This window comes from Triticum dicoccoides, chromosome 6B (assembly GCF_002162155.2).
Source record: "Triticum dicoccoides isolate Atlit2015 ecotype Zavitan chromosome 6B, WEW_v2.0, whole genome shotgun sequence".
NCBI classification, from domain to species: Eukaryota; Viridiplantae; Streptophyta; class Magnoliopsida; order Poales; family Poaceae; genus Triticum; species Triticum dicoccoides.
The window spans coordinates 624,524,413-624,546,720 of NC_041391.1; the positions used below are offsets into that span (position 1 = coordinate 624,524,413).

General features: G+C 45.6%; 1 protein-coding gene across 1 annotated transcript; it reads right to left on the reverse strand.

Annotated features, from left to right (window-relative positions):
* Positions 1 to 35: 35 nt before the first annotated feature.
* LOC119321955 (G-type lectin S-receptor-like serine/threonine-protein kinase At1g11330) lies at positions 36 to 4,537 on the reverse strand. Its single transcript, XM_037595467.1, has 7 exons — positions 3,205 to 4,537; positions 2,643 to 2,744; positions 1,733 to 1,890; positions 1,438 to 1,644; positions 1,126 to 1,364; positions 883 to 1,033; positions 36 to 777 (listed from the first exon to the last, which is right to left on the reverse strand). Exons 1-7 carry the CDS (start codon positions 4,535 to 4,537, stop codon positions 475 to 477), a joined length of 2,493 nt encoding a protein of 830 aa, XP_037451364.1. The 3' UTR covers positions 36 to 474.
* Positions 4,538 to 22,308: the final 17,771 nt, after the last annotated feature.

The window sequence follows — 22,308 nt, forward strand, 5'->3', positions numbered from 1 at the left end:
TATTCTCCGGAAAATCTATCATTTGCTGCATTTGATCAGTTTTCCCTATTTTGTGGGATCATGTTATGACTCATAATGCTACATTTAAATTTCACACATTTTCAGAAAAATGCACAATACATTGCTTTGTAATTGATTAATCTAGGATGATGGGTCGTATTCTTGAAATTTGCGATTGAAAACAAGGCCAATAAGATGACTTCGGAACAAAGAATGATGCATGGCCATTTTGTTAGGCAAGGGTTTCATTCTTTGAGAGAGTAAATGCCGACCACGACCTACATACTTTCTGCTCACACACACACATTCAATATCCAAAAGTCATACCCACATATGTAATTTGATTAAATACAAGACACCGATCAAAACTGAGTGGGGTGGGAGTGTAACTTCCCTCCACCATTAGTCGATAGCCCACATATTGGTGGAGAGACTTTCTGTTCTATAACTAAAGCATAAAAATAATAAATAATTTCATCGGCCCACTATTTCCGTAAGAGTTAAAGAATTGACTGAGTTCTGAATATTGTTCCTAAAGTGCTCTAATTCGGTTTCCCGGCGCACAAGGTAGGCAGGGCAATTGGGATTTGGAAGTGTGGTACTTCCGTTCTCTAGGGCGGTCATAATTGATGACATCAGTGGCCTATCATCTGCGTTTTCCTGAACGCACAATAGTGCTATATGGACGCAAAGAAAGACTTCGTGTAGTGAACACGTATCTGTGATAGATGAATCGGCCATATCCTTTGTCTTCCCTTCCTTCCACATATTCCACGACTGAAACAACAGAAACCATTATTTTAGTTGCAGAACCTTTTCCTTTCAAAAACTGGGCATAATTTTCTCAGTTTAGAACTATAGAGGAAGTATGTATGTACTCACATAGTCTATAAGACTAGAATAGCCCATGGTGTGAATGATAGAGCTTCTCTTTATGCTGGTTACAATCTCTAGTACTAACACACCGAAGCTATAGACGTCAGACTTGATAGAGAAGACACCTTCCATTGCATACTCAGGAGCCATGTAGCCACTGCTTGATTATATATTCTTGCAAGAGTTACTGGAATTGAATTTGAGTATAATCACAAGTTAAAACAACCTACTAACTGTATAGTTACTTACTATGTTCCAACAACACGTTGGGTGTTTGCATTTTCCTGGTTATCTCCAAAGAGCCTCGCCATACCAAAATCTGCTATCTTGGGTTTCATATCTCCATCTAGCAAAACATTTCCAGCTTTGAGATCTCTATGAATTATTGTCAGTCTTGAATCTTGGTGGAGATAAACAAGCCCTCTTCCGACACCTTTGATTATATTAAACCGTGTTGCCCAATCAAGCAACCGCTTTCTTGAATCATCTAAAGAAAAATAGAAATATTATAAAAAAATATTGAGTTGTGTGATGATATTCTAGTGTGTTTCTAGATATATCGAAAAGTGTGGCATCCAAGCTTTTATTAGGCAAGTACTCATAAATCAATAACTTCTCATCTCCCTCGCCACAACATCCCAGTAGTCGAACCAAATTACGGTGTTGTAATTTGGCAATAAGTATTACTTCATTCGTGAACTCAATTGTCCCTTGTTGAGAATCCCTACTTAGCCTTTTGACAGCAATTTGTTGTCCACCTAGTGTTCCCTGCATAATTGTCAGCTCATGATATGAATAAATCAACTAGGCGACCAACTTTGGCATGAATAAGAGGAAACTATGTTGAACAAATTACCTTATAAACTTTGCCAAAGCCTCCTTGTCCAATCATACATGTTTCGGAGAAATTTTGTGTAGCCTGAGCAATTTCCTCAAATCTTACAAAGGGAAACTCAAGGTCATTGGAACTATCGAATGGTGCCTTCTTGTGTTTTCCCTGGTTCCTGTTCTTGCCTGCTCCCACAGTTGTATAACATTTCTTGTCAGATGAGTATAAGATTGTAGGCACAGAAAAATATGAAGGGCTCCAGTTGATCACTTGAACTAATCGGTTTTTGTCCATTGTACCAGTGCAAACTCACATAACCAGAGCCAGCCCACGGTACACTTCGGCCACCAAAGCAAACGCTAGAATTTACATTGTGGTGATGCTCAGCATATACAGTAAAATTCCGTCCACAAGACACATCTATTTTGTGTACCAAGGTGGCTAAATTATATTGTCCTGCATTTGTATATTCGTGGGTCACGTGTACGACAGTGAGGAACATCAAACAAACTCTAGTAATTTTGAAAAGGTCATAAGGCATATGTATGATGATGCCACAACTATATAGTCCCCCACGATGATGAAATTACGTGCTCAAAAGACATATAAAGGGTCAATCGTGATAATTCTAGACATATGGGCTCATTCTGGGACATTCCTTTCTAGACTCTCCAACCCCCTTGAATTCAACTGGGTGGGCCCCTTCCCACGAATTCTATCCAACCACAGAATCCCACATAGGCTAGTCCATTAGTCCGATACCATATCATCTGTGCGTGTAGTAATATTACTCGGGTTAGGCACACTCACTTGCTCTGGATTTATATTCATGGGTTATGAAGCCCTTATGGACTAAGCTACAATTAAAGTTAACAGACAAATTCCAATAAATCAAAGTGCAGTTATGGATGAGCTATCGAACGTAAATTTAACTTACCACTGAATTTCAACCATGCAAGAAAAATGCACATGATTATCACCACACTACTTCCTATGGCTGTCAACGCAATCCTCACTGCATTATGCTTCGTCTTTTTACCTGTGAGCATGCATATATATAGCATAACACCGATCAGCTCCATCATAGTACTAGTTGCATATATTGCCTGCAAAAAGAACTACCAGTTGCATATATTGCCTGCAAAAAGAACTACCAGTTGCATATATGACGCTTCGTTCCCTAGTTTTGCATTTAGGTGTTCCTAAAAAAAATACTCTCTGTTCAATAATGTAGTGCGTATAGATTTTTTAAAAAGTCAAATTTATAAACTTTGATCAAATTTAAAAAAAAAACTATTTATATCCACCATACCATATATGTAAAATATGAAACTACGTCTTATGATGAATCTATTGATATATGTTTGGCATTCTAAATGTAAATGTTTTTCTCCACCAACTTAACCAAACTGGATGAAATTTGACCTTTCAGAGATTCTATGTGCACTATATTATGGAACTGACGGAGTATAAGAAATTAGCAGAGATTCAGGTGGTACCAGCTGCAACATCCAATCGGGCGAGCCGGAGATAGAGCGTGTCGCTGGCGGGGCTGCTTACGCCCAACTTCCCGGTGTCAACCAAGTCCCCGGCCAACACCAAGCACCTCGTCATGTCTCCCCTGGACGTGGCACTGCTCAGGTTGGCGTACGCGTACGCCACGCAGGAGCAGTTGCGGTCGCACTCCGCCGCGCACCCCTCCAGCGTTCTGTTGGCCACGAGCACGAACCGGTCCGCCGGCTTCATCCCCGGCAGGGACACGAAACCGGCACCGGCAGCGGCAGTGCACCCGCGCAGAGGCTCCTTTCGCCGGCACCCCTCTGAGAACCTGCCGCCGGTCCAGTCCCTCGTGCTGGCCGGCACGAAGCCGTCGAGGCACTTGCACGTCGGCAAAGGCCTGGCCGTCTCATCGCAGTACCCGTTCGGGCCGCAGTGGCCGTAGCTGACGCACGGGTACGGCGGCCACTTCCCGAGGACGGCCCACGCTGACGAGCTGGCGTTCCAGCTCTGGATTTGGAGCTCGCCGTTGTAGGTCACCACGCATCTGGTGAGCCATGCGCCGTCCGAGACGGTGAAGGTCGTGTAGCTCTGGTCACCGTCGTTGACGACGGCCAGGTAGATGATGATGGAGCTGGTGCTGCTCGTCTGGTACTGGTAGTCGCTCTTCACCCGGTACCCCGTCCACGGGGGGCCGCGGTACACCGGGCGCGTGCCTTCCCAGAGGAATACCTGCGGGAACGTGTCCATGTCGCTGCCGTAGGAGAAGTTCCCCGGCGAGGGGTTGCCGGCGCCCTTCCAAGACACTAGGCGCTCACCGTCACGCGTGCCGTGCTTCAATGCCATCTTCATGCCGGGGAGGAGCGTGTCGGTTGGGTGGTCGAAGCTCTGCCACAGCGTGGTGCCGTTCGGCGACCGGACGACGAGGTTGCCGGTGTTCAGAAGCACGGCCGTTGGGGAAGAGGAGCTCGACGCGGCCTTCACGCGGGTCGTCCAAACGACGCGGCCGCTGCTGTTACCGTCGTAGAGAACAAGGTCGGAGGTGTTGGTGAGGGAGAGCACGGTTGCACTGCTGTTGGTGACCGGTGTTTCCCGGTTGGCCACCCACACCACGGTAAGCTCAGGGACGCCATTGTACCAGATGCCCAGGTGCAGGTTGGCCGGAGCTGAGCTGGACGGGGCGAAGAAGCCCAGGGCGAAGTCACCGCCGTCGGAGACGATGGTGGCTCCGGGGACGAGCGGCTTGCCGGGGACAAGCCGGTCGTCGGACGCACGCAAAGGCAGGAATACAAGGATCACGACAGTGACGGAGCATGCAAGAGCTGACCACTCCATCGATTTTGCAAAAGGAATCGCAGGGGAGTATGCTCTTCTGGACAGGAATTAATGTGCCTGCAGAAACAATAATTGCAGTCTTACATTCACTTAAACAATAATTAAGAAAGTTTAGACTTTAGAGCCTTGGTCATACAAGCAACAATAATGCAAGGATTCCCTTAAAAAACACAAAGACTCTGCAATACAGTAGGCTAGTTTGGGAGTTGACAAATTCAGCTGTCTACATCGATACCCATATATTGCCGAAGCATTACACCATTTCCTTTTTGAAGGTAACAATTGTTAATGCTCAATGTTCAGACCCATACGGTGGTGATCGATACGGATGACTTGACTATGTACTCCCTTCGTCTCCTAAGGTAAAACGTTTTAGTGTCAACAAATGTCTTACATTATGGGACGGAAGGAGTAGAAAGAAAACAAGTGAAATTTATGGCTGTATTTATGTCCACATTCTCCGCCATCGTACCGTGCTCGAAGCCCTTGCAAAGATCCAGCCTGAACTTTCTTTTTTAGAGAAAAGGCACGAAGGCTCGACTTCAAATTATTAAAGCCATAAACCGGCCAGGATACAATGGGTAATGAATTGTAGAGGCAAAGACTTGACAAAAAACGGAAATAATACATGCACATATCACTACGACCAGAAGCAGCAGCGAATAGAGCACCAAGAGAAGCTGCGATCAAGTCGCTTGATATCTTGTGCAGCCAGAACGGCAGAACCGGCGACAGAAATTGCCGTGGACATGAAGATCCAGACCCCTTGAAGGAAGACGTCGACTCCGCCGCCCATGGCCAAAGATGGTTATGTTTCCTGACCATAGACATGTGCTGTCATTTGATGAACGAGATCACATCATTAGAGAATGATGTGATGGACAAGACCCATCCGTTAGCTTAGCATAATGATCGTTAAATTTTATTGCTATTGCTCTCTTCATGACTTATACATGTTCCTCTGACTATGAGATTATGCAACTCCCGAATATCGGAGGAACACCTTATGTGCTATCAAACGTCACAACGTAACTTGGTGATTATAAAGATGCTCTATAGGTGTCTCGGAAGGTGTTTGTTGGGTTGGCATAGATCGAGAATAGGATTTATCACTCGGTGTATCGGAGAGGTATCTCTGGGCCCTCTCGGTAATGCTCATCACTATAAGCCTGGCAAGCAATGTGACTAATGAGTTAGTTGCGGGATGAAGTATTACGGAACGAGTAAAGAGACTTGACGGTAACGAGATTGAACTATGTATGATAATACCGACGATCGAATCTCGATGAAGTAACATACCGATGACAAAGGGAACAACATATGTTGTTATGCAGTTTGACCGAAAGATCTTCATAGAATATGTAGGAGCCAATATGAGCATCCAGGTTCCACTATTGGTTATTGATCGGAGATGTGTCTCGATCATATCTACATAGTTCTCGAACCCGTAGGGTCCGCACGCTTAACGTTTGTTGACGATTTGTATTACGCGTTATGTGTTTTTTATGACCGAAGTTTGTTCGGAGTCCCGAATGAGATCATGTACATGACGAGGAGTCTCGAAATGGTCAAGAGTAAAGATTGATATAATTGGAAGGTTATATTCCGACACCAGAATGGTTTCGGGAAGTATCGGATAAGTTTCGAAGTACCGGGAGGTTACCGGAACCCCCCGGGGGACTATTGGGCCTACATGGGTCTTAGTGGAGAAGAGGAGGCAACGGCCAGGAGGTGGCGCACGTCCCCCCCCCTCCCCCAAGCCCAGTCCGATTTGGACAAGGGGTGGGGGCGCCCCCCCCCCTCTTTCCTTCTTCCTCTCCACCTTTCCCCTTCTCCCCTCTTCGGAAAAGGAGAGGGGAATCCTACTAGGACTAGGGAGTCCTAGTAGGACTCACCACACTAGGCCCGTCCCTTGGCCGGCCGCCTCCTCCCCTCCTCCTTTATATATGGGGGCAGGGGGCACCCCAAGACACATCAATTATTCTCTTTCCCGTGTGCGGTGTCCCCCTCCACAGTTTACTCCTCCGGTCATAGCGTCGTAGTGCTTAGGCGAAGCCCGGCGCAGATCACATCATCAACACCGTCACCACGCCATCATGCTGACAGAACTCTCCCTCGACCCTCTACTAGATCAAGAGTTCGTGGGACGTCATCACGCTGAACGTGTGCTAAACATGAAGGTGTCGTACGTTTGGTACTTGGGTCGGTTGGATCGTGAAGATGTTTGACTACACCAACCGCGTTAACTAACGCTTCCACTTTTGGTCTACGAGGGTACGTGGACACACTCTCCCCCTCTCATTGCTATGCATCTCCTAGATAAATCTTGCGTGATCGTAGGAATTTTTTTTTAAATTGCATGCTACGTTTCCCAACAGTGGCATCCGAGCCAGGTCTATGCGTAGATGATATGCACGAGTAGAACACAAAGAGTTGTGGGCGATAATAGTCATACTTCTTACCACCAATGTCTTGCTTTGATTCGGCGGTATTGTTGGATGAAGCGACCCAGACCAACATTACATGACTGTGTTCATGAGACTCGTTCTACCGACGTGCTTTGCACACAGGTGGTTGGCGGGTGTCTGTTTCTCCAACTTTAGTTGAATCGAGTTTGACTACGGCCGATCCTTGTTGAAGGTTAAAACAACACACTTGACGAAAAATTGTTATGGTTTTGATGCGTAGGTAAGAACGGTTCTTGCTAGAAGTCCGTAGCAGCCACGTAAAACATGCAACAACAAAGTAGAGGACGTCTAACTTGTTTTTGCAGGGCTTTATTGTGATGTGATATGGTCAAGACATAATGTGATATAAACTGTTGTATGAGATGATCATGTATTGTAACAGAGTTATCGGCAACTGGTAGGAGCCATATGGTTATCGCTTTATTGTATGAAATGCAATCGCCATGTAATTGCTTTACTTTATCACTAAGCGGTAGCGATAGTCGTAGAAGCAATAGTTGGCGAGACGACAACGATGCTACGATGGAGATCAAGGTGTCAAGCCAGTGACAATGGAGATCATGACAGTGCTTTGGAGATGATGATCAAAGGCACAAGATGATGATGGCCATATCACGTCACATGTTATGATTGCACGTGATGTTTATCTTTTATGCATCTTATTTTTCTTAGTACAGCGGTAGCATTATAAGATGATCCCTCACTAAATTTCAAGGTATAAGTGTTCTCCCTAAGTAAGCACTGTTGCTATAGTTCGTCGTGCCGAGACACCACGTGATGATCAGGTGTAATAAGCTCTATGTTCACATATAACGGGTGCAAGCCAGTTTTGCACATGCAGAATACTCGGGTTAAACTTGATGAGCATAGCATATGCAGATATGGCCTCGGAACACTAAGACCGAAAGGTCGAACGTGAATCAGATAGTAGATATGATCAACAAAGATGTTCATTTGAAAATTACTCCATCTCACGTGATGATCAGACATAGTTTAGTTGATTTGGATCACATGATCATTTAGATGACTAGAGGGATGTCTATCTAAGTGGGAGTTCTTTAGTAATATGATTAATTGAACTTTAATTTATCATGAACATAGTCCTGCTAGTTTTTTTGGCATATCTTTGTTTTTGTAGATCAATGGCCCGTGCTAGCGTTCCCTGGAATTTTAATGCATTCCTAGAGAAAGCTAAGTTGAAAGATGATGGTAGAAATTACACGGACTGGGTCCATAACTTGAGGATTATCCTCACTACTGCATAGAAGAATTACGTTCTGGAAGCACCGCTAGGTGCAAGGCCTGTTGCAGGACTAGATGTTGATGTTATGAACATTTGGCAGACTCGATCTAATGACAACTCGATAGTTCAGTGTGCCGTGATTTACGGCTTAGAATCGGGACTTCAAAGACGTTTTAAACATCATGGAGCATATGAGATGTTCCAAGAGTTGAAGTTAATATTTCAAGCAAATGCCCGAGTTGGGAGATATGAAGTTTCCAACAATTTCTATAGTTGCAAGATGGAGGAGAATAGTTCTGTCAGTGAACACATACTCAGAATGTCTGAGTACCATAACCACTTGATTCAGCTGGAAGTTAATCTTCCTGATGATAGTGTCATTGACAGAGTTCTTCAATCACTGCCACCAAGCTATAAAGGCTTCATGATGAAGTATAATATGCAAGGGATGGAAAAGGCTCTTCCCAAGCTCTTTGCAATGCTAAAGGCCGCGGAAGTAGAAATCCAGAAGGAGCATCAAGTGTTGATGGTTAACAAGACCACTAGTTTCAATAAAAAGGGCAAAGGGAAGAAGGGGAACTTCAAGAAGAATAGCAAGCAAGTTGCTACTCCCGGGAAGAAGCCCAAGTCTGGACCTAAGCCTGAAACTGAGTGCTTCTACTGCAAAGGGGTTGGTCACTGCAAGCGGAACTGCCCCAAGTATTTGGCGGATAAGAAGGATGGCAAAGTGAAAGGTATATTTGATATACATTTTATTGATGTGTACCTTACTAATGCTCGTAGTAGCGCCTGGGTATTTGATACTGGTTATGTTGCTCATATTTGCAATTCGAAACAGGGGCTACGGATTAAACGGAGATTGGCTAAGGACGAGGTGAGGATGTGCGTCGGAAATGGTTCCAAGGTCGATGTGATCGCCGTCGACACGCTACCTCTACATCTATCTTTGGGATTAGTTTTATACCTGAATAATTGTTATTTGGTCCCAGCGTTAAGCATGAACATTATATCTTGATCTTGTTTGATGCGAGACAGTTATTCATTTAAATCAGAGAATAATGGTTATTCTATTTATATGAGTAATATCTTTTATGGTCATGCACCCTTGATGAGTGGTCTATTTTTGTTGAATCTCAATCATGGTGATACACATGTTCATAATATTGAAGCCAAAAGATGCAAAGTTAGTAATGATAGTGCAACTTATTTGAGGCACTACCGTTTAGATCATATTGGTGTAAAGCGCATGAAGAAACTCCATGCTGATGGGCTTTTGGAATCACTTGATTATGAATCACTTGGTGCTTGCGAACCATGCACTACTAGGAAAAGGCTAATTAGTGGTGCACCTATTTTGGCCATTAATGTCGCACTACATGTGCGCCACTATCATCACGCCACTAGTAACTAATACTAATGGCGCACCATGCGCCATTAGTATACTAGACAATAGTGGCGCACCAGGGAGTGCGCCACTAGTATGTCAAACGGTGCGCCATTATTATGCCTCCCAGGGGTCATATTTACCTTGTGCTCTGGGTTACTAATGGCGCACTTCTAGATAATGCGCCACTAGTGTGTTTATTGCAGTGCGCCACTAAAGTGCAGTATGGTGCGCCACTAGTATGAATATTAGGAAATTGTTTTTCTTTTCTGATATTTGCACAGGTTACAAAATATATTACTACACAGAATATAGACATCACAACATAAACAACAGATTTATCGAATACAATAGAAGATTAGTCTCCGAATACAATTTATCATATTAGTCTCTGAATTCAAAATACCGAACAAAGTTAGAACATTACAAGTCTCGAGACCGCGAGTAGCGAGTTTTTCTTCACATTACAAGTCGATATCGATCATCTAATTAAACTACCATCACATAGAAGAGAGCTGCGGTCATCACGATGAGCATCATCGCGATGAAACTGGTCTTCATCCGGTTCCTCCAACGCTCCCTCCTCTCTCCCGCTAGATAGCGCGCGCATCTAACTTCCGCCTCCGTACTAGTGGTGTATCCTTTGTAACTGTTACCGCTGAAACGGTGAACCTGTCTCCAACGCTCCTCCCAGTCGTCGTAGACTCCGGGAACCTTACCCTTGTACACGACATACGACGGCATCTCTATGCACTAGCCAAACAAAATGTTAGTAGCAATTCACAGACAATACATAAGCAATATATAAGTATGCAACAAAAGGATTGGAAGAGAAAAGCAACACATTAATAGCATGATTCATGGTCCTACTAATAAATAGCATCGATTACATATAAGTTGAACGACTGTCCAAACCAAAGAGACATACAAGTTTATTAAAGTTTAATTACAACATGAGCTAATCGATATTTTAGAACTACATAGCATCACTACTTTCGACTTGACTCAGGGACCGGAGCGTGGATGAAGCCGCCGTCTTTCGTGATGGTCATGAAATCGCGGGCGTTGTCAGCCTGCATTTGTAGCGTTGTTTCTATCTCATTGTTGGACGGTTGATATCTGAGGCAGAACTACCCCGAGGTACGAAGGACATCTTGATGGATGATTTCCGCAAACTCCGACTGGATGCGAAAGAATTCTTGTCTGATGTTCGCGTCCTGGATTGCCGACAAGCGTGCGGTCCAATCTTTGAGATTATTTGGTAGCTGAAGGTGATTATGGTCCCGTACGATCGCCCGCATGTGATGGAGGGCGTAGTAGGCATCCTTCTGACCGCCAGGCGGCTGCTTGACGCAGGGGAACGCCGTATTGTGGGTGAACACATGCTTGCCATACCTGCGAATTGGCCTGCTGAAGGTGCCTCCAAATCTGGCATAGCCGGGGAGAACATCATCAAGAACTTTCTTGATATTTGTGTAGTCTTTCTACGACTGACGGTCCGAGTCGAAATACGTGGCCATGGAATATTTCGGGCTTAAGAGGATGAGTGTGCAATGTGTGTCACTGCACAAAACATGGAATGTTAGAAAAAAAGAACGATCAAAATCTAAGAAATCATATGTTACAGGGTGGTGAGGGGATGACGTACTCGGGAAAGTAAGGCACGAGGAAGTTATACTTATCTGGGTTTGCCAGAATGACGCCTTCAAGGTATGAACTCGCGACTTGCCGGTCCCCAGCGCTGCCCAAGATCTTGGCACACATGTAGAAGGGGTCGACTATCACGTTGTCCGGGGTCTTGTATCTAATGATCTGCATCTCCATACTCAGTGAAAATAGCCGAACGAAGGTGTAGTGCTGCGGATGAAGGTTAAACATAGCGAAGATGTCATCAAACCACAGGACGATCATACACTACTAGGGAAAAGGCTAGCAGCAGTGCGGGTTTTGGGCCTATTAGTAGCGCGGGGACCGGTGCTACTAATAAGGCGCTACAGCTAACGTATAGCAGTAGCGCGGGTGCGACCCGCGCTACTACTACGTCCTTTAGCAGTAGCGCGGGTGCCAACCCGCGCTACTACTAATCTCTAATCTCTGATTATTATTATTTTGAATTTTTTCGGAAATTTTTTTTTTGATTTTTTTCCACTAATTTTCAAATTTCTGAATTATTTTAACCTCAAATCTCTAATCACCCCTCAGCGCTACTCAATTTAATCTCTAATCATTTCAAATCATCTAACTTCCCGGACGGTCACCCATCCTCTCACTACTCCAACCTGAGCACGCTTAACTTCCGAGTTTTATTCTCCCTCGTTTCCAAGTCTACACTTGTTGTTTTCCTAACAATAGTAAGATGTCAATCCTATTAACCTCAGAAATTTAGCTTGTTCTATTCTCCCTCATCTAAATTTTTTTTGACATTTTCATCATTTTCTTTTATTTTTTAAAAACTGAAAAGGCGATCCACAGGGGGGGGGGTAGAATTTGAAAATGGGACCTTTAGTAGTAGCACGGTTTTTTACCCCCTCGCTACTACTATGGCACCACTTAGTAGTAGCGAGGGCTAAAAACCAACGCTACTGCTATCAAACTTAGTAGTAGCGAGGTTTTAAAAACCCGCGCTACTATATGGCATGTCCCGGGGGCCCCGGTAGAGACCGCTTAGTAGTAGCGAGGGTTAAAACCCGCGCTACTGCTATCAACTTAGTAGTAGCGAGGTTTAAAAACCTGTGCTACTACTAAGTAGCAGTAGCGAGGGTTTTTAACCCTCGCTACTAGTAAGATTCTGTGTATAGGCTTTTCCCTAGTAGTGATACCCCCGATGGCGCTATCCACAAAGCCCTTGCCCTCTGGCACCTTGGCCACGAAAACCGGGTATGCCACATCATTCTCGGAGAGACGCCGCTTCTCCAAAGAAAGAACATTGTCATGCAGACTCCGCATAGCACCGGTTGCAGCATTGAGCAGATTAGTCGGTAGCATCGGCCTACCCGCCACATGCACCCTCCTCGAGATATCCTTAGGTGAAGGTGGCCCGTCCTGAGCACGGATCGTACTCGGTGCCGGCTGGCTCGCACCCTTGTAATTCTTTCTTTTCCGTCCCTTCTTCTTCTGCTGTAATGGGATCGAGTTCTTCTCAGAGATTGCCTTCTTGAGTGTGTTGGGGCTGATAATATTTCGCACCTCGGCTATCTGAGGCTCGGTGAAGGCAGCAGCTGGAGGCGTCTCCTGAGAACTGAACGCCAGACGACGCCTGTTACAATTGGGTTTCTCCACGGTACCAGCTAGATCGCGGTCGTCTTTTGCAGGGTTGGGTTCTTGAGAAGGAGGCCCCAAGAATTCGTCATTGTACCCATGTTCGTTGAAGTACTTATCGACGTTGGTAAATGTACCATCGTCGTCGTCGTCATTGTCCGGATCCTGTACCATATGCATGTCTGGATCCTGTGCCATAGGAATGTGAACCATTTAGAAATTTGGCTTCATTAATTAGAATGCAACCATATGGACCTAATTACCGGGGGTGTATTCCTTACCAGAACAAGCTCAAGCGCCTTGGTCTTCGGATCCATGGTAAGCTCCTTTGTTACCGGGTCCACCTTGTACCGGGCCCTGACATAGTTCCTGGTCTGCTTGTCACGGTATTTCTCGAAGCGGGGCGGTAGGCCTTGCTCGGCATGCTCCGCGTCCTCCTTGTCCCATATAGGTTCCGCCACTCTGTAACCGTCGGGACCGAGTTGGTGGACCCCTAAGTTCATGTCCCGCATATCTTTCCCCCGCTGACTTGATTCCACGGTTGCGTTGCTCTCGCACTTGATCTTGAACTCCTTGTAGTCATCTTCGCTGATCGAAGGATTTTTCTCCTTGATCTTCTCATAACTATCACCTTTTTCAGTCATTCTCTTCACCGCGCCTCTCCAAGTAGCCAGGGTCGTGCTCATCTTCGTGAGGGCGGCACTGTTCACTTTGTTCCCTGCGAGGCGTGTGTTTGCGAAGTCACCGGGGAACTTGTATCATTCATGCAGCTTCGTGAAGAGGAGGTTGCGCAAATTCCCTCGGTCACGATGCCTTAGGTTCACGGTGTTGATCGAGACGGTGCTCCGGAGAATGCACCCGAGCTGTCCCGCGTACCCCTTGACTAATTCTTTCGGCGCCGTTGGATGCCCCTCGGAGGACACTTCAGTAAATTCCTCCTTGACGGTGCCGAGCACGTTCGGGCGCCGGTCCTTCCGTTGCCTCTTCGGTTGGCTGCCATCTATGCATGCGCTGCCATCATCAGTGGTGGCATCCTCGGTGGCACCATCAGTTGTGTCATCCCCGACGCCACTTGGGGTTGTGTAGTCAGGATCGGTGTCTTCCGTGGCGTCCTCATAGCAGTGAGGTTCTTCCTCCATCTCCTGGGACAGCTCCTAGAATGCCTTGCCTGAACCGCCGGCCTCATCGTTGTGGACCATGTTCGCTCTAAATAGGAAAAAAGTTTGGTCAAAAAGTTGGTTATTTTCAAGGAACAAGATCTCTAAGTTGACCAAATAACCTAATTCTCGAGGAATGTCGCAAAAAAGTTGGTTATTGTCAAGGAACAATTGAGAGGTGTTTGATATATTGCCTAGGTGTTTTGGGATGGAACCTGTTAGTGTGTTGTTGCCAAGGTCCAAGTCCCTTCCTAACCCCCTTCTTCTTGTCTCCTCTTACTATCTCTCTCACACACATGGCAAGCAAGGGTGTTTGAGTGTGTGAAAAAAAATACTAAACTAATCCAAGGGCTGAAAATTGATCATCTGTTTCAGATTGTAGTTTTCTTTCTTGGGGCTTCGGTGTGCGGTACAAAACTGAATTTTGGAAATCTATAGAATGAACAAGCTAAGGGCTGCAAATGCCCGCAAGGCTTCAAGGGTGACGACATAATGGCTCAGTGTTATTTAAGGGTTGGTTTGTGAGGAATTATCATGGTCTCATCATTTAGGGTTTGTCTACACCGAGGCATCCTAAAAGCTAAGCTTTTATCATTTGTCGACACCGAGGCATCCTAAAAGCAAAGCCCTAGGTTGACTGATATATATGGGTACCTTCTAATAATATACCCTATCAAGTATGGCGCAATAGTTAAAAAAATAGCCAACAGTGACATGCAAGTGCTGACAGAAAAGGGAAGGAGAATTCTAAGTTGGGCCTAATCACTTGGCTCTATTGCCACCTATGGCAGTTGCATATTAGTTGTGCAAAAAAATTTAAGAGCGGGCAGTAATGAATAATATTTAATGGGATACCTCAAAAAGCTAATCTAGTATCTCCATTTAACAGTTTTCAACTAGAAAGTGCACAAAGTGCAACAAACATATTATTTCAACCCCCCAAACAATAATGATAACATTCTTTTCCTGAACTACAAACTACTCATGGTTTCGTCTATCCAGACATGAATTCAGCATATGTGGTTAATGCAGCAAGAATAAAGGGACACCACATGTCAAAAATCTCGCATCCAAAATTTCACAATTGAGCCTAACGTTAATTAAGTACTAAGATACCCCGGCCCATGCATTAGTCGCAAGTACCTCATATGTCCTATTTTTAGCAAAGTCGTGCTAAAATTCACGGAAAATTTCAGCATGACCTTTGCTAAAAATAGGACATATGGAGTACCCGAATTTGCCGGAACGGAAGTTAAATCGACATTCCGGCAAACTCAAGAGCCTCTCAGGGTACCTGCAAAATCATTATCCCAGGTGGACAAGGCAATGTGCTACTTGCTTAAATCTCCGTCCAATGCTATTTACAAGACAAATAGCAGGTGGCAAAGCCCAGTGTTAAAAAAAAGGCCTCCATCACAACATGGAAAATATGTTGGCCTGTGAAGAGGTGAAACAATATATGCATCTCCAGGCAGTATCATTCAACATTTTGGACAAACCACTACAAGCAATACTGGATCAGATACAAGAAGAATGTGAGAAAATGCAGACAATACTAACATATTGAGGTGTTTAACTTGTGCTATACAGACATGTATTCTTGACAAACTAGTACAAGCAATGGTGGATCAGATACATGAAGAATGTGGGAAAATGTAGATAAGGACTAACAACAGATCGAGGAGTTCACCAGCCAATGCAAGATGGAGTCTGGTCTGTTCTATGGTGGATCCTATTCTAGTGTCTGGAACGCATCTTCAAGATCGAGGAGTAACCACATGAAGTACTGATTGCACTTGAATGACTTGATGTGGTACCATTGGATGAAACAACTTCAAGCCATTGTGCTACTGATAGTACTACTAGACATCAATGGTTACTGTACCATTATTCTGGTACTCTTACATTTTCGGCTTGAGCGAACCTCATAATTGCATTGCGACGGACGGAGTAGCAGTAGTCACCAACTATTTGCTCTCTTTTTCAAGCAACTGAGTTGCTCAAAGTCCCATAAAAAACACACTGGGTTGCTAAAAGTCCCATAAAAGATACACTGAGTTGCTAAAAGTCATGATTTCATGGGCCTGGTTGACCAACAGAGAGAATCTAAATGGCATTCACTACTGGATTATCAAAGATTATTATCATCATCGCTTTACTTTCTACTAGTTACTTTGCACCAGCTCAATTGGTGCTTGCTGTCGTGAAAGCAGTGGCTCACAGTCCTCTGCTAGGGACGGGAATAAATTCCCTCACAATATCCCTACTACCTTATAGAGGTAAATTGATTTTGCTTACTACCTGTATTGCCAGTATCCCTACCTACTTGATGTCTATTGTTAATTTTCCTAAATTGGCCATTGACATGATTACTTCTCAGATGTCACATTTCTTCTGGGGGAATGTGGGCGATAATCATAAATATCATCTTGCTAATTGGGGCCTGATATCAAGGAGGAAAGAGTATGGCGGTCTGGGGGTTCCTAACCTTAGGGATTTCAACATGGCCCTCTTGGCTTCTTGGGGGAAAAGATTTTTTGATGACAGAGTGTAACGCCCCGAGACCGACGCTCCAGATGCCTTATTTGTATTCCGAGATTCGTCGTGTGATTTGTTTTGTTCGTTGCATTCATCATGCCATCTTTTGCATTGCATCATGCCATCATGTCATTTAATTTTTAAAAAACTCAACTAAATAAATTGCATAGATTGTTGATCTATTTAAATCGAGGGATATTAACATGGTGATTTCTCTTTAAAACATATTCAAAGTCTCCTATTATTATTAGGGAGCTATAATAAAATTATTCCATTTATTTGGAATTAACCATAACCCACTTGCAAAATAATTCCCCATGCCTTTGTTATCTCACGTCTTGACCTCAAACTTTGTCCAATAAATCATTTCGTCATTTTCCAAAGCCCCACCTAAATCCTCAACATTTTTGGACACTTCAAAAACCAAGTCCTGGTTCAAACCCATTTGAATTAAATTCAAATGAGTTTGAATTTAAATCTTGCAATCATGGTCTTTCTATTTTTCTTAGATCAAACTCATTTTTGTGAGTCCAAGTAAATTAACCCTATGCACAAATTCTTCCGCTAACCCTCTCTTTCTTTCTCTTCTCTCTAATTCTTTTCTGCTAAAGAATAGAAGGGGGGGAGATAGAGTCCAGCCCAGCTGGGCGTCCTAGCCCACAGCACCAGCCCACCTCATTAGGCCCAGCCGGCCCCAGCTCCTTAACCCTAGCTACCCTGATCCCCTCCTCTCGATCCCCATCTCTCCCTCTCGTTCCTGTCCGCCGCCACGCACGCACGCACAGAGGAGCGACGCCCTTGCCTCTCCCGATCGCCTCTTCCCTGCGTCCATCCTCATCCCGAGCCACCACCAACTACCACGAGCTCCACCACGGGCCTTGACGCCGGCGACCGGCGCCGTCCCATCCGCGCCCGATCCCCATCTCCTCCCTCGCGCTGCCATCTCCCTCGCTTGACCCCCTCGGCCTCCTCCACCTCGTCGCCGTTCGAAGCCTGGCGGCCGTCCTCGTCGCCTCCGCCGCACGACAGCAGCCGCCGCCCGGGTCCCCTCTGCTCCACCATGCATGCAGCGCCCGAGCCCGGCCGCGTCGCAGCCTCTGCTGCCGGCAACCTTGACCTCCCTGCGCCAGGCCCCGCCACCGGCCTGCTACCTCGCCTCCCCAACCCGAGCTGGCTCGGATCCGGCCATCTTCGCCGCCTCCTCGCCGGATTCCGCCGTCATCTGCATCCCCGGCCTTCCTCGCTCAACCATGCGTCGGTGCTCCCCTGCATCTGCGCCCGAGGCCATGGCCTCCTCGTCCCGATTCATGGGCGAATCGCCGGAGCCGCCGTCCTCTGCCTCGCCAGCGCTGCCTTGCTGGAGCGCTCCGCCGCGCCAAGTCCTCGCTGCTGGCCTTCCCTGCGCCCGTCGTTCCCGAGCCAGGAGCCTCGTTTGAACGCCGCCTACTCCTCAAACAAGCCTGCCGCCCACCGCTGCGAGCATAAGCGCTTCTGACCATCTTCGTTGACACCACAGGAGCTCCACTGCTGTGTCTCTTTGCCGTTTCGTGAGCATAAGAATCACTGTCGCCAAGTTCGTGTACCCACTCCGTGTGTTTTCTGATGCCAAGTACCACGACGCCCGGAGCCCTCGGATCCATCAAGTCCAATAACGATTGTGTACAACTACCGTCGACCTGAACATCTACGAAAACGTGTACAACTACCGTCGCCACGTGAACAACGACTTCCACTACGCCGTGTACGACTACTTCCCACGACGACCCGTGAACGTCTACCTCCACTATGGCCCGTGAACGACTACTTCCCTCGACGAACTCGTTCCGCCCAAAATGCACGCTTCGAAGGTATAACCCGAGACGACCGCGATGAGATGCCCTTGCATGTATGAGATGTACCACTTGTTTGCACCGTGTCCGAATTGTCACTCGTTTCCATGCCACTATCCCGTGGGAACCCGGTAACCGGGATCACCCCACCATCTCTAGCATGTTCCGCACATCCGCACGCCTCCTTTTGCACCGGTATCTCCGTGAGCTACCGGAACCGATATGTTGCCGTGGCATCATTTTCGGATATGTTGCCGTGGCACCATTTTTGTTTCGCCGCCGCGGCACCCTTTTCGTTCCGCCATGGTGACCAAATGCTCCTTATCATGCTTATGTCAACTTTTCATAAAAATTGCATATAACTTGTATATGTCATCCGCATCATGATAACAACATTTAAAATGTTTAAACTTGTTGTTGCATTAAATTGCTAAATGCATATGGGGATTTATCGGATTTGTTGTTTTTATATCCGGCCCATTTAAATTGTTTAGATGGTATAGTTTTTGTTATGCTTCACCCCTTGCCATGTTTAATAACACTTAATATTGTTTGGTAGCATAACCGAGAGAGAACTAAATAATTGATGCGGTGTTCCGTCAATAACTTGTAGTGTTGTTTGTGCATATTGCCATGCCATGCCTCATTAAACTGGACATGCATCATACTTGTTTGTGCATCATGACATGTTTATGCTTGTGTGTTTACCATATTGTTTGCTTCTTTCCGGTTTGCTTCTCTCGTTAGCTTCGGTTTCGTTCCGGAGTTGTGAGGATTCGTTCGTCTACGACCGTTTGTCTTCTTCTTGGACTCGTTCTTCTTCCTAGCGGGATTTCAGGCAAGATGATCATACCCTCGAAATCACTATTATCTTTGCTATGCTAGTTTGCTCGCTCTTTTGTTATGCCAATGCTACGATGCCTACCATTTGCTTGTCAGCCTCCCAAATTGCCATGTCAAACCTCTAACCCACCATGTCCTAGCAAACCATTGATTGGCTATGTTACTGCTTTGCTCAGCCCTCTTATAGCGTTGCTAGTTGCAGGTGAAGTTGAAGATTTCTCCATGGTGGACAGGATTTTTGTTGGGATATCACAATATCTCTTATATTATTAATGCATCTATATATTTGGTAAAGGGTGGAAGGCTCGGCCTTATGCCTGGTGTTTTGTTCCACTCTTGCCGCCCTAGTTTCCGTCATACCGGTGTTATGTTCCCGGATTTTGCGTTCCTAACGCGGTCGGGTGATTTATGGGACCCCCCTGACAGTTCGCTTTGAATAAAACTTGTCCAGCAAGGCCCAACCTTGGTTTTACCATTTGCCTCACCTAGCCCTTTTTCCCTTGGGTTTCCGGAGCCCGAGGGTCATCTTTATTTTAGCCCCCCCCCCAGGCCAGTGCTCCTTCGAGTGTTGGTCCGAACCGAGCAGCCTGCGGGGCCACCACGGGGAAACTCGAGGCCTGGTTTTACTCGTAGCTTGACTTATCCGGATGTGCCCTAAGAACGAGATATGTGCAGCTCCTATCGGGATTTGTCGGCACATCCGGGCGGCTTTGCTGGTCTTGTTTTACCATTGTCCAAATGTCTTGTAAACCGGGATTCCGAGACTGATCGGGTCTTCCTGGGAGAAGGTCTATTCCTTCGTTGATCGCGAGAGCTTGTCATGGGCTAAGTTGGGACACCCCTGCAGGGTATAAACTTTCGAGAGTCGTGCCCGCGGTTATGTGGCAGATGGGAATTTGTTAATGTCCGGTTGTAGAAAACTCGAAGTTGACCTTAATTAAAATACATCAACCGCGTGTGTAACCGTGATGGTCTCTTCTCGGCGGAGTCCGGGAAGTGAACACGGTGTTGGAGTTATGTTTGACGTAAGTAGTTTCAGGATCACTTCTTGATCGCTACTAGCTCCACGACCGTGCCTTGCTTCTCTTCTCGCTCTCTTTTGCGATTGTAGCCACCATATATCCTAGACGCTTGCTGCAGCTCCACCTCATTACTCCATCCTTCCTATAAGCTTAAATAGTCTTGATCTCGCGGGTGCGAGATTGCTGAGTCCCCGTGGCTCACAGATACTTCCAAAACCAGTTTGCAGGTGACTATGTTACCGAGCAGGTGACGCAACCAAGCTCAAGGAGGAGCTCGATGAAGATCTTGCCCTTTGTGTTGTTTCGTTCTAGTTGATCAGTAGTGGAGCCCAGTTGGGGTCGATCGGGGACCTTTGTCGCATTTGGGGTTTTTCTTTTATTTTGGTTCCGTAGTCGGACCTTGATTGTATCTGGATGATGTAAATGCTTTATTCATGTAATTGTGTGAAGTGGCGATTGTAAGCCAACTATGTATCTCTTTCCCTTATGTATTACATGGGTTGTGTGTAGATTACCTCACTTGCGACATTGTTTTCAATGCGGTTATGCCTCTAAGTCGTGCTTCGACACGTGGGAGATTTAGCCGCATCGAGGGCGTTACACAGAGCTAGTGATTGGAAAAAGATTTTGGCCTACAAGTATAATGTGGATAATCCAAATCTGTTTAGTACTAGAACTGCCTTGGGATCTCCCTTTGTGAAAAGCCTAGCTTGGGCTTTGGCAGCAGCAAAAAATTTCTATAGGTGGATCCCTGGGGATGGTAAAAACATTGCCTTATGGCATGACACCTGGGCTGGGGATTGTCCCCTGAAAACTGTTTTCTGGGACCTGTTTGATATTTGTCAACAAGAAGAAGCTACACTGGCCCAAGTGTGGGTTGGGGGTGAGCTCAGACTAACATTTAGGAGGTGTGTGAATGGGGAAACTCTATCCAGATGGGAGGAGCTCATTAGTATAGTGAAGCAAGTGGTTTTGTCTGATGTACCAGATCAGCCTGTTCGGAGGTTGGACTCATCTGGTAAATATTCAGTAAGATCTTTTTACAAACTAATTAACTTTGGAGGGATCACTTCTGAGATCAGAGATGACATCTGGAAAATTAAAGTTTCCCCTAATATTCATGTGTTTCTTTTGTTGATTTTTTACAATAAGAGTCTGACTAGAGACAACTTGGCCAAACGTAGACATGTAGAAGATAAGACATGTGTCTTTTGTGATGAATTAGAAACCATTCAACATTTGTTTTTTGGCTGCATTGTTGCCAAGCAGGTCTGGGACCTGGTGGCTGAATGCTTTAAGATTGTTGTACCTGGTTCTTTTGCTATGTTATCCCCCTTGTGGAGGAAACGAAAACAATGTGAAGCTTTGGAATATAACTGCTGCTGCTATCTTGTGGAGCTTATGGCGTTTCGCAATGATTTTGTTTTCCAGGGGTGAAGTTGGCGAAGTATACACTGTGTCTTGAATCTGTTGGGGGCTACGATCAGACAATGGAAAATCTTATGCTCAGAAACTCAGGGTGTTCTTCTTCTCCGGTGCTTAAAGCTGCTGGACTACCGAAGAGGGGAATTGCTTAGAATCGCCTGGAGATGAAGAAAATAAAATGAGGAGGAGTCCTGGTTCCATACCTGGGGCATGCATTGCTAGTTTGCTGCTTGTCTTTCATCTTGATGTAGGCTAGCTGTGTGCTTTTACTGGTTATGCTTCCAGTCTTGGACCTGTTTGAAAAACCTGATGTAATAGGGTAGTTTGAACCCTGCTCATGGGTCCTTCTGTGGCAGCTACTCTTAGGCTGCTGCCGAGCGCTGTTAAACAGTCGGTGCGTGATGGTTTTGCCTTGGCTTTCAATAAAAGTTGGGGCGGGGGGAAACCCCTTTCATTTCAAAAAAAATTCACTTTTAAAAAAACTATGAATTTTATAAATCCACGAACATTGTTTCCAGATTTTATGAACTTTTTTATCAGGTTTTATGAACTTTTTTTAAATCCATGAACTTTTTGCCATACTCATGAGTTTTTCAAATTTGTG